We start from the raw sequence: 12,938 nt of genomic DNA, 5'->3' as shown, positions 1-12,938 counted from the left end.
TTTTCAATCCATTTGTAGACACTGTTGTGGCAAAACACTGTTCCTGTACTGTACCAAAAGTCTTCGATGAACTTCGGCCCCTGATACGCCTTCTGACCACACAAAACGGATCACTGAACGTTGTTCTACTTTCGTGCAAATAGACAGCAGAGCAGCCTATGATTAACAGCAGCTTGAAAATTGCAAAGATATAACATCAGATAAATGAAGTATGTGTCATCAAAGTAAAACAATAGTACTACCAAAATAAACAAAAATATAAGTAAATTGCGGATAAAAATTGACTTATCCTCGTATAATGTTTGCCATCTTCTTCTTCTTAAAAATGTTTTTGCTTATGTAGGTCGTTCACAAAGCATCTTCCAGTCTTGTATTTTATCCGTGCTAATTTGTAACATCAGTTTAAAACTGTGTGCTGGACCAGGGATCAAACCTGGAATATTTGCCTTGCACGGGCAAATGTTCTACCGACTGGGTTGTCCTGGGTCACAAGTTTCTCCGTTTAAGATTCAGTATTTGGCAGATATTAAATGATAAAAATGTTGGCTCAAGTGGAAACTTAATTCACGCCATGTGTGGCACGTGTGTTATTAGGCACATCTTCTACTGAGCACATTCAGTTAGGTTCCTGGAGATGTTTGTTGAAAACTGACAAGAAATGTCATGTATCACATCTTTCTCTTTAATATCAATGCTAAAGTAATACACACTTTTATGTTGATAGCATTGTTATTTAGTATTTGGCCATAAAGAACAATTGAATAGGCATTGCATTCTTGTTGTCTATATAATGTCATTCTTTTCCCCTGCTTGGAAGAGGAGCAATGTGCCAGAAATTCTGCGTCATTGAAAGCTATTTTGAAAGATTCAGAGGATGAGTATAACATCAGAAGGTATATTCTGCATGTCTTCTGTGATTGGCTCCTGTGTAAAGATTGTATAAATTTAAATTCTGCCTACATAATGTTTTGAGGAAATGTTTTTTCTCCCTCTTTATTGACTTGCTCTGTCTGTCATAGCTGAAAATTTTGGTTGTATAAGGATGCTCTGTGCAGGAGTAACTTGCTGTAATACATTTGGAAAAGTTGTAAATGAAAGGCTCCCCCCATATTTCCATGCCACCTTGTCAACCAGCAGCTTGTTCTCTTGTTTCTGTAACCATTGCCGCTATTACTTTGCCATATTCTTTACAATCATTGCTTTAATTTTTCGCAGCAAACATTACCGAGCACAAATACTCGAATTGTATATGTCGACGAGACAATTATCGTGAGGACAATTTAGAGTATTAGTAACATTACTTCATCTATTTTATTTGTTATGGCAGGAGGAAGTATAAACACTTTTGGTCGAAAAATTTATTGACTTTAGAATAGGCAGATTGAGGCTTTTCCACAACATATAGGTTACCTCATTTTGGGCACTTGCGTATAGTATAATTTCATTCAAATTATAATACAAGTATGTACAATTGTTGCACAATTTTGGGCTTTCCTGCTGTATGATTGTTTTGAAAAGGTTAAGGTTATTTGCTGGTTTGAATCTTTCTAATGGCAGTATATTTTGGCAGACTTCACTCGCTGTCCTCAGACAGTCCTGATGACAAACCGTTCTCACCCTGGGTGCCATTTAGTATATTTTTTCCCTCCCCAACACCTTCATTCAAGTCTAGAGTGTGCTCAGACCACAGTGGCTGTCTGTGGGAAGACCCACTCACACTATGCAGGACTATGTCTCGCTCTTCCTCCACTGTATCAAAAGCGGAACCACGCTCGGGCATCGCGGGCTCGTGATTGACAATAGAAGGGAGGGAAAGGGGTCTGTAATCAGTCAGCAGGATCACCTGAAGATGGCAATGAGTCTGTTTGCCAAAATATTGCACCATCTGTATGATGACAATCAGCTGAATACCTGAGAACATTTCAAAATGTGTAACCGCATTATGCGGCAAGTATGTTTTTGGCATGTCAAACACAACAAAATTTTTATTTGCAATGGGCAAAAGCAGTGTCAGTTGCATTGTGTAAGTGGGTAATATTCTTTGAATATTGTAATTCTGATGTCAGTTTTCTTACATTAATATTTTGAATAACAAGTTATGATCTGTCTACTTTTGAGCAATATCAGATGTATACATATTCTTCTTACTACAGACCTGCAGTCGCACACCGCTGGCCCACGTCCCAGTGAATAACCGAAGTGATACTCCGACCGGACCGAACGGCAACCGCCACGGCCGACGGACTTCTGCGAAGGCGCAGGGGCCGATGTCGCCACTGCAGTTGCTCCACGTGCGGCAACGCCTGGCCGTGAAGCGGGCGTTGCAGCTCACTCGCAGGAAAATGGAGGCGGAGGAGGAGAACTGTCCGCCTGTAGCTGTCGAGGGTGCCCGCAGCGAGTTGGCAGCCCGGCCGATAAAAATTTCTGCACCTCCTACACTTGCTGCCAAGGATATGGCTCTTCGGTTTTGATACTTACACTGTGGCAGCGGAAAGATTCTTGTGATACTTTGTGTTTATTCTTCTTATCAGTGTCTGTCTAACATGAAAATTCTATTTTTTGTATGTTAAGTGTTGTAAACTAGTGGGGAGTATTGAGTAATAGGATGATTGTAGTGCAATATTATCAAAGTACTCATATAAATATATACAAAATATTAAAGCACTAAGCATGAATGACTATAGTAAATGAAGGAAGGTGTTAATCTTGTCTTACAAGCTACTTATTATATTTCAACCATTTAAGTGCCGTTTATAGAATCTGTCTGCAAAATAGTCAGTGAGAGAGATCTGCAAAAGTCAAGCAGTTGAAGGTGATATCCCTGCCATTTTATGACCATTCTCACTCCATTTTTGATATTTTTCCTGTTATGACCATATGTAATTACTAAGCATGTGCATATGCACACACAATGTTTTCAGAGGTTAAAAGGTGACAACCAGATTGCAGTACTCATAGTTCGTGTGCACGCCTTTCAGGCCTTCTTTAAAACTGTGGAATTGGCTGTTCTTCAGTTTGTTGTATTGTCTGTTCCTCAACACCACAGTTGTATTCTGCACTTTCACAATAACTCCATTATTCCAAAATGTGGCTGAAGTTCCCTTTTTTCTTTTAGATGCATCTAGTCTTGAGCATTGGTGACAGGGAAGTTCAAACCTTGCCACCTTCTTTGTACGGTTCTGTCCATTTCTTTGTGACATAAAAATTGTCTGTGAGCTGAACATCTTCCCAAGGTAGCCTGCGCGTATGTAGGCATATAGCTGGTGAATTCTGAAACTGCTATTATGAACTTGGTACTTGAGGGACTGCCTTTTTAAGAATTTTTACCAATACGTAGTAGCCTCAAGCTGTGATGTAAAGTGCCCAGGCAGTTTGTCATGTTGATGCATAGTGCTGTTACTAAGCCTGGTTCAGATACTAAAACGATATTAAAAAACTAAGCAAATTACCCAGAAAAATGTTAAAAAATTTGGTGTAGTAAGTCAGATAGTTTACCATATTGTCACCTAAACATTTGTGTAATTCATCACATTTTGAGCCTGAAGATCAACATTAATTCCAACTATCTGCACTGACTCCCACTACAAAGTAACAACATTTTGCAACTAACATCCACAAGCATATAATTGCATTACGATACTGGCATTTGTCTCGTAGTATTCTTACTATATATGTCCTGATAATACAAGGTGTCCCACTTAAAATCAGTACACCTCATGTATCAGTTAATCACCTCTAGTCGAATAGCTGTGTGTGCGTCAGTTGTGAGAAACTTGTACTGTTCAATTGTTACAGAAATGGGACAGTTTGCATTAGAACAGCAAATTGGAATCGTGAAGTGTTACATAATGACAGCCTCTGTTAAGAAATGTTTCCATCAAAATATCATGGTAGAAAACTCACCTCAACCAGCACTATTCCAGATCTGTACAAGAAAAAGAGGGCTGTAGGATCCATTCAGAATGTGCAAAAGAATAGGTGACTGACAGTGAGAATGTCTGAAACTGTAGACAGGATTTGCACAGACACTGCAAAAAATCCCCGCAAGTCGGTAAGGACGTTATCACAGCAGGTTGATGTATCTCATACACCATGTTGTAATAGATGTGAAATTACAGGTCTATAGTGCGAATGTGTTACATGAGTTGAAATTTGAGGATCAGGAAAAAATGGTTCATTATTGTAACCGGCTGTTAACATCTACTTCTGGCAGTTACATGGACCTTTTGATTTACTTCGTCAGACGAGGTTTCATGTTATGTAAACTTGCCGAGCTGTAGATACTGGTCACAGGGTGACTCATATTCTGCACAAAGAACCTCTCAACTCAGAGAAGTACGGTGTGCATTGTCTGTCATGTGCGTTATTGACCTCATATTTTTCAATTACACCTTAAACAGTGCCAGATATTTAGAGATCTTTTACTCTTTCTATGCACAGTTAATCAATGCAGAGAAGCTGTATGCAGTATTTCAACAAGATCAAGCAACCACTCACTCATGTAACCAAAGTATGGCCCAATGTATTCTGTGAAGATGTACCTGTCAGTAGAGGCCTTTGACCCCCAAAGTCTCCAGACTTAACATCGTGTGGCTTTTAGTTGTGAGGCACACTAAAATGCAAACTGTATGCTGACAATCCTCACACAACAGATAGTCTTAAATGGAAATTACTGGAGAAATTGACATCCCGCCTGCAAAACTACAGCATGTTGCCAGTAACGTCAGCGATGTCTGGATGGCTGTGGCCACCACTAACAGCATTTCTTATAAACAGCTAACTACCGTGTTTCTGAATGTAACTGTTATCTATTCTTTTTTAGTTAGTTCATTGTTAATTGAATTTTGGGCGTGAGGGATACCGGTTTTACGTGGGACACTCGTTGGTATCTGATTTAACAACAGCAGTCAAGGTGCGTCTCCTAAGTCTTAATAAATGACCTTAAAATTCCAACCTTAAATGTGTGAGAGGAGGAAGGCATTTTGATTACCACTGACACTGAGTGAGAGTAAAATATACAGAAAATGAATTTGGACTAATTTTCATTCATTTCATTTGTAACGTTACGTGCATGAAATTTACAACAATATTGTTTGACCTGTTATTAATTGATATTAATTTTCATTTTCATGCTGAGGAAATTAATTTGTTAAAAAAAAAGATAAAGGATAACATTCCATAAAATAATTTGCATGTACGTGAAAGAAAAATGTTGGATCGAAAACTGTATATCTGGCGCTACATTTGCAACATAAGACTGAAGAACAAAAAAATTGGTGAGTACAGAAATTTACATTTTTTTCCAGTTTCAGGCAGCCATCTGTACTTCCTTTATTCCAATCCATTTATTTCGAAATTATTTTTCCAAATTGTAGTTAAAATTGATTTTCTATTGTTGCAAATGATACGTGAAGAGCATATTCACAGTAATTTATTTGTGAGAAGGAAATTTCAGTACCAGTTTAATAATACAATTTATTAAAAATCATCTAGAAATATCCATTTCCATAAGAGAAATTTCAGATTTCAACAGATCATATTTTAATTTATGTATTTTTATTATTTATTTATTTTGCCATTGGAAAATTTTTTTTGCAATTAATTACGAAAATCACAAGGTGTATGCCAGACGCTAAGAAATTGTTTCCGCAGACAAGCTTAGTGAAAGCGACACACTGCAAAACATGTCCGACAGTCAAATGAATATTGAACTTAATAGTGAGGATGTTCAAGACATAATTTTACCGGATTGACTAAGACAACAACAGGCGAATGGAGAGTGAGTACTACGCGACCAGACATTAATCAGACATGAAAAAATGACGAAACTAAGACATAGGACTCTGACATGCTCAACCAGATTCTGTTGTTACTTGGTGACCAAAACAGAAAATTTGACACTTTAGACAAAAGATTTGACGCTTTAGACAAGGAAAATGACAATTTAAAACATGACATTGGGAAATTTGATACTAAATTTGATGAACTGACACGGGACATAAAACAAAATTTTGAAAAACAATAGAGACAAATTGCCGACGTGACAGAAACCACCAGTAGTCTTGGAAGGAAATTTACTGACTTATCAGACAAGGTTAAGAGACAAAAACTGACTTACGACGATGTAATGAGAAATTGTTAACAGTAGTTTTTGAACAACAGAAAACCAGTATCCAAGTTGACGAATTACGACAGTCACACAATTCCGTAAAAACAAACTGAGAACACTTAGACCAGACGATTACAGACCTTTCAGACAGATTAAATGATGTAACATTGGAGCAGAAATCCTTACAGGAAAAGTTAGAAAAACTTGAAGACAGAGCAGATGTAGCATCTTTAAAGAATGACAAAACACTAGCAGAGAAACTTGTACATGAATGCAAATTATGTGATGATTATTTAGATGAGAAGTTTGAGACAATGACACAGATCATTTTAGATACTGGTAAGACAAAGGAACAAGTAAAGGGGAAACAGATAATATTCAGAAAGAAAATGTAATACCAAGTTTGTCAGTGATACCAAAACCCATAACAGGCAACCAAAACATGAATGAGAATCCCAGCACACAGCCGAAAATAGAATTACCAATGAGTGGTACAAATCCCAATGAATCATTTTCACTGCTACCACAAGATCAAAGTTACTATCAGACATCACCACATACTATGCACAGTTTGACCCAAAATGCAGGACCCATACCACCATCGGGAGTAGCTGCTGAAACATTAGTACGGCATGGATACTTTCAGACATTTTCATGTGATGAGAAAGACAAAGTGCATCGGTATTTTCCCGAGACATTGGTTAGAAGCTGATTAAATTCGATATCTTACGAATTTGTTACGTGGAAGAGCAGCTAAGTGGGGAGCAGCAATGAAAAGACGATGTTTAACATTTGAACAGTTTGAACAAGCATTTCTTGAGGAATTCTGGTCGATCACAGAACAGCAAGTTTTAAACGAGAAGTATACAATCCAGAAATTTACAACCCGAAGAAAGAGACTTTATGCCAATACTTTGAACGCTACCTAGTGAAAACATTATATTGGACAAAAACCAGCAGATTTACCAGACGTAATTAGAACACTTAAAAGCCACTTACAATTTCCATACCGTGATAAATTATAGGAGTGTCCGAGGACAACATAAAGAATTTTTTCAGTTATGTTGATGAGATAGATGTTGTTTACAGAGATGAGATCAGGAATTTCAATCAATTCTATCTGATCCATCCAAGCAATTCGCGTACGCACAACAACAGAAATGACAGAGGCTATTGGAATCTGCCTCCGACACCACAACAAAACACTCAAAGAAACAATTCGCACTATACTGAGACAAATCCACTCAATATTAGGAGAAACAACTCGCAGCATTGGCAAGGAAATGGTAATTATTACTATATTGGTTATCCGAACAGTAATTACAATCAGAACAATAACAGTTATATTCAAAATAACAACAACAGAAGAAGGAACCGAAATTATAGAGATCAAAGAAGAGAGGATAACAGGTACCATCCAGGATATTTTCAGAGAAACAACAGACAACAACATCCAAACATGTATTGCAGGATTAACAGTAATGACAATACCAGTTACATTCAAGGGTGAAATAATGCATGGGGAAATCACAATGGCCCACCGCCCCGACACATGCAATACAGCAACGCTCAATTCATACCTAACGCAACTCCCAATGCGACGCGAGGTAATGTCAACAATCAAACGGCTGATACTTGGGTGACACGCGACAGAAATGTAAATATTATTGTGTTGGGCAATGAACCCAACCCGCAGCAACAGCCGAATTTGCCGGAAACGAACGACGATCGAGCTAAGCGCTCGAGTTAGGGTCGGTAGGAAGCAGAGCGCAACGGACCCGACGATTTGTTTTCTCCGATATGATAACAATAAGAAAATAGAAAATGAATTATATCATGATGTAGATTTTAACAGTACCAGTAAAACAAAGAAGATTATTCAGACTAGAACACGAGTTATGATTGGTAGTTATGAAGTGGAAATAATGTTAGATACAGGAGCAGCAGCAAGTGTCATTTCAATGTTTTTATATAATGAACTCAAACGAATAATGAACATACCAACATTGCCAGTACAGAATTGTCACATTATAAGTGCCCCCCCCCAATGAACCATGGACCTTGCCGTTGGTGGGTGGGTGGGGGGGGGGGGGGGGGGGCTTGCGTGCCTCAGCAATACAGATTGCCATACCGTAGGTGCAACGACAACGGAGGGTATCTGTTGAAAGTCCAGACAAACATGTGGTTCCTGAAGAGGGGCAGCAACCTTTTCAGTAGTTGCAGGGGCAACAGTCTGGATGATTGACTGATCTGGCCTTGTAACACTAACCTAAACGGCCTTGCTGTTGTGGTACGGTGAACGGCTGAAAGCAAGGGGAAACTACAGCTGTAATTTTTCCCGAGGGCATGCAGCTTTACTGTATGGTTAAATGATGATGGCATCCTCTTGGGTAAAATATTCCGGAGGTAAAATAGTCACCCATTCAGATCTCCGGGCGGGGACTACACAAGAGGACGTCGTTATCAGGAGAAAGAAAACTGGCGTTCTACGGATCGGAGCGTGGAATGTCAGATCCCTTAATCGGGCAGTTAGGTTAGAAAATTTAAAAAGGGGAATGGATAGGTTAAAGTTAGATATAGTGGGAATTAGTGAAGTTCGGTGGCAGGAGGAACAAGACTTCTGGTCAGGTGAATACAGGGTTATAAATACAAAATCAAATAGGGATAATGCAGGAGTAGGAGTGCGGGTAAGTTACTACAAACAGCATAGTGAACGCATTATTCTGGCCAAGATAGACACAAAGCCCACACCTACTACAGTAGTACAAGTTTATATGCCAACTAGCTCTGCAGATGATGAAGAAATTAATGAAATGTATGATGAGGTAAAAGAAATTATTCAGGTAGTGAAGGGAGATGAAAATTTAATAGTCATGGGTGAGTGGAATTAGAGAGTAGGAAAAGGGAGAGAAGGAAACACAGTAGGTGAATATGGACTGGGGGAAAGAAATGAAAGAGAAAGTCGTCTGGTAGAATTTTGCACAGAGCATAACTTAATTATAGCTAACACTTGGTTCAAGAATCATAAAAGAAGGTTGTATACCTGGAAGAATCCTGGAGATACTAAAAGGTATCAGATAGATTATATAATGGTAAGACAGAGATTTAGGAACCAGGTTTTAAATTGTATGACATTTCCAGAGGCAGATGTGGATTCTGACCACAATCTGTTGGTTATGAACTGTAGATTAAAACTGAAGAAATTGCAAAAAGGTGGGAATTTAAGAAGATGGGACCTGGACAAACTGATTAAACCAGAGGTTGTACAGAGTTTCAGGGAGAGCATAAGGGAACAATTGACAGAAATGGGGGGGAAAATACAGTAGAAGAAGAATGGGTAGCTCTGAGGGAGAAGTAGTGAAGGCAGCAGAGGATCAAGTAGGTAAAAAGACGAGGGCTAGTAGAAATCCTTGGGTAGCAGAAGAGATTCTGAATTTAATTGATGAAAGGAGAAAATACAAAAATGCAGCAAATGAAGCAGGCAAAAAGGAATATAAACGTCTCAAAAATGAGATAGACAGGCAGTGCAAAATGGCTAAGCAGGGATGGCTAGAGGACAAATGTAAGGATGTAGAGGCTTATCTCATGAGGGGTAAGATGGATACTTCCTACAGGAAAACTAAAGAGACCTTTGGAGAAAAGAGAACCACCTGTATGAATATCAAGAGCTCAGATGGAAACCCAGTTCTAAGCAAAGAAGGGAAAGCAGAAAGGTGGAAGGAGTATATATAGGGTCTATACAAGGGTGATGTACTTGAGGACAATATTATGGAAATGGAAGAGGATGTTGTAGATGAAGATGAAATGGGAGATATGATATTGCGTGAAGAGTTTGACAGAGCACTGAAAGACCTGAGTCGAAACAAGGCCCTGGGAGTAGACAACATTCCATTAGAACTACTGACGGCCTTGGGAGAACCAGTCCTGACAAAACTCAGGAACATCAACAAAAGCAAAACGAGGATAATGGAATGTAGTCAAATGAAGTCGGGTGCTGCTGAGGGAATTAGATTAGGAAATGGGATGCTTGAAGTAGTAAAGGTGGTTTGCTATTTGGGGAGCAAAATAACTGATGATGGTCGAAGTAGAGAGGATATAAAATGTAGACTGGCAATGGGAAGGAAAGCGTTTCTGAAGAAGAGAAATCTGTTAACATCGAGTATAGATTTAAGTGCCAGGAAGTCATTCCTGAAAGTATTTGTATGGAGTGTAGCCATGTATGGAAGTGAAACATAGTTTGGACAAGAAGAGAATAGAAGCTTTTGAAATGTGATGCTACAGAAGAATGCTGAAGATTAGATGGGTAGATCACATAACTAATGAGAAGGTAGTGAATAGAATTGGGGAGAAGAGGAGTTTGTGGCTCAACTTGACAAGAAGAAGGGATCGGTTGGTAGGACATGTCCTGAGGCATCAGGGGATCACAAATTTGCATCGGAGGGTAAAAATCGTAGAGGGAGATCAAGAGATGAATACACTAAGCTGATTCAGAAGGATGTAGGTTGCAGTAAGTACTGGGAGATGAAAAAGCTTGCACAGGATAGAGTACGAGGTGCATTCAAGTTCTAAGGCCTCCGATTTTTTTTCTAATTAACTACTCACCCGAAATCGATGAAACTGGCGTTACTTCTCGACGTAATCGCCCTGCAGATGTACACATTTTTCACAATGCTGACGCCATGATTCCATGGCAGCGGCGAAGGCTTCTTTAGGAGTCTGTTGTGACCACTGGAAAATCGCTGAGGCAATAGCAGCACGGCTGGTGAATGTGCGGCCACGGAGAGTGTCTTTCATTGTTGGAAAAAGCCAAAAGTCACTAGGACCCAGATCAGGTGAGTAGGGAGCATGAGGAATCACTTCAAAGTTGTTATCACGAAGAAACTGTTGCGTAATGTTAGCTCAATGTGCGGGTGCGTTGTCTTGGTGAAACAGCACACGCGCAGGCCTTTCCGGACGTTTTTGTTGCAGTGCAGGAAGGAATTTGTTCTTCAAAACATTTTCATAGGATGCACCTGTTACCGTAGTGCCCTTTGGAACGCAATGGGTAAGGATTACGCCCTCGCTGTCCCAGAACATGGACATCATCATTTTTTCAGCACTGGCGGTTATCCGAAATTTTTTTGGTGGCGGTGAATCTGTGTGCTTCCATTGAGCTGACTGGCGCTTTGTTTCTAGATTGAAAAATGGCATCCACGTCTCATCCATTGTCACAACCGATGAAAAGAAAGTCCCATTCATGCTGTTGTTGCGCGTCAACATTGCTTGGCAACGTGCCACACGTGCAGCCGTGTGGTCGTCCGTCAGCATTCGTGGCACCCACCTGGATGACACTTTTCGCATTTTCAGGTCGTCGTGCAGGATTGTGTTCACAGAACCCACAGAAATGCCAACTCTGGAGGCGATCTGTTCAACAGTCACTCGGCGATCCCCCAAAACAATTCTCTCCACTTTCTCGATCATGTCGTCAGACCGGCTTGTGCGAGCCCGAGGTTGTTTCGGTTTGTTGTCACACGCTGTTCTGCCTTCATTAAACTGTCGCACCCACGAACACACTTTCGACACATCCATAACTCCATCACCACATGTCTCCTTCAACTGTTGATGAATTTCAATTGGTTTCACTCCACGCAAATTCAGAAAACGAATGATGGCACGCTGTTCAAGTAAGGAAAACATCACCATTTTAAGTATTTAAAACAGTTCTCATTCTCGCCGCTGGTGGTAAAATTCCATCTGCCGTACGGTGCTGCCATCTCTGGGACGTATTGACAATGAACGCGGCCTCATTTTAAAACAATGCGCATGTTTCTATCGCTTTCCAGTCCGGAGAAAAAAAAACGGAGGCCTTAGAACTTGAATGCACCTCGTAGGATGGAGAGCTGCATCAAACCAGTCTCAGGACTGAAGATCACAACAACAAGAAGTGCCACCGGCAATAAATCAAAGAATATAAAATTTCAAGGTGTCATTAACTTCACATTTTCAAATATACCACTCAATTACAGTTTTCTGGTAGTAGACAAATTAGTTATGCATTGCATATTAGGAATTGACTTTTTGAATGAATATCAAGCTATCATAGATTTAGGAAAAGGGAAATGTCATTTAAGCGTAAACCAACAACTGACAATAGGGAAAATTTAAACAGTAAACAAGGTAAGTTTGAACAGTTACATTTTGTGTATCCACCAGCAACAAACATATGTGATTTAACTTTTAATGAAGCTATATCTCAGGGAATTAAACCTAATGATTTATATGAGAAATGCGCAGGATCTGAATATCTGATGAAGGAACAACTTGAATTACTTGAAGTTTTGCAGCAATTTGCTGAGATATTTGCCTACATTGAAGTTATACAGTTATTTACAATCTAATGAATGCAGGTAAATCTAGAAAGCAAAGAGAAGTATATATAGGCCTATATATTTTAGACATTTGAACCATCCAATAGCTAATAAGATATTTGGTTATAAGAGGAGTTGCTATTGAGGCATACACACATTAGAGGAGGCATATACACATTAGAGGAGGCAGAGAACTGAACAGAATTATTTTCTTTAGGAGGCATGTGATAATAGTAATGTTGATATGAGTGTCTGAATGAGATAAGTGAATGTAATTTTAGTTTAATAAGAGGATAAATAGTAATATGGAGAGAGGTAAATGGAATATAAGATAAGAAAAGGGTGTTATTATTATTATTATTATTGTTGTTGAAGTAAAAAAGAAGTGATGCTGAATAAGAGGAACAGATTCTGTAACTTGCCAAATGAAAGCATTGGTACGTTGATAGAGACAATAACAAACACAAATTTCAAGCTTTCAC

General features: G+C 39.2%; 1 protein-coding gene across 1 annotated transcript in view; it reads left to right on the top strand.

Moving 5' to 3' along the window:
* LOC126212663 (uncharacterized) overlaps nt 1-2,683 on the top strand; it is a 139,615-nt gene extending 136,932 nt beyond the window's left edge. The window contains exon 6 of the mRNA XM_049940085.1: nt 2,154-2,683. Coding sequence (XP_049796042.1) covers nt 2,154-2,471 — 318 coding nt within the window. The 3' untranslated portion in view covers nt 2,472-2,683. The remainder of the gene's footprint in view (nt 1-2,153) is intronic.
* The last annotated feature ends 10,255 nt before the right edge of the window (nt 2,684-12,938 follow it).

Source organism: Schistocerca nitens, chromosome 11 (assembly GCF_023898315.1).
Source record: "Schistocerca nitens isolate TAMUIC-IGC-003100 chromosome 11, iqSchNite1.1, whole genome shotgun sequence".
In the NCBI taxonomy this organism is placed as follows: Eukaryota; Metazoa; Arthropoda; class Insecta; order Orthoptera; family Acrididae; genus Schistocerca; species Schistocerca nitens.
Note: the sequence above shows the minus strand (reverse complement) of the source record. Positions and strands in the feature narration are given on the sequence as shown.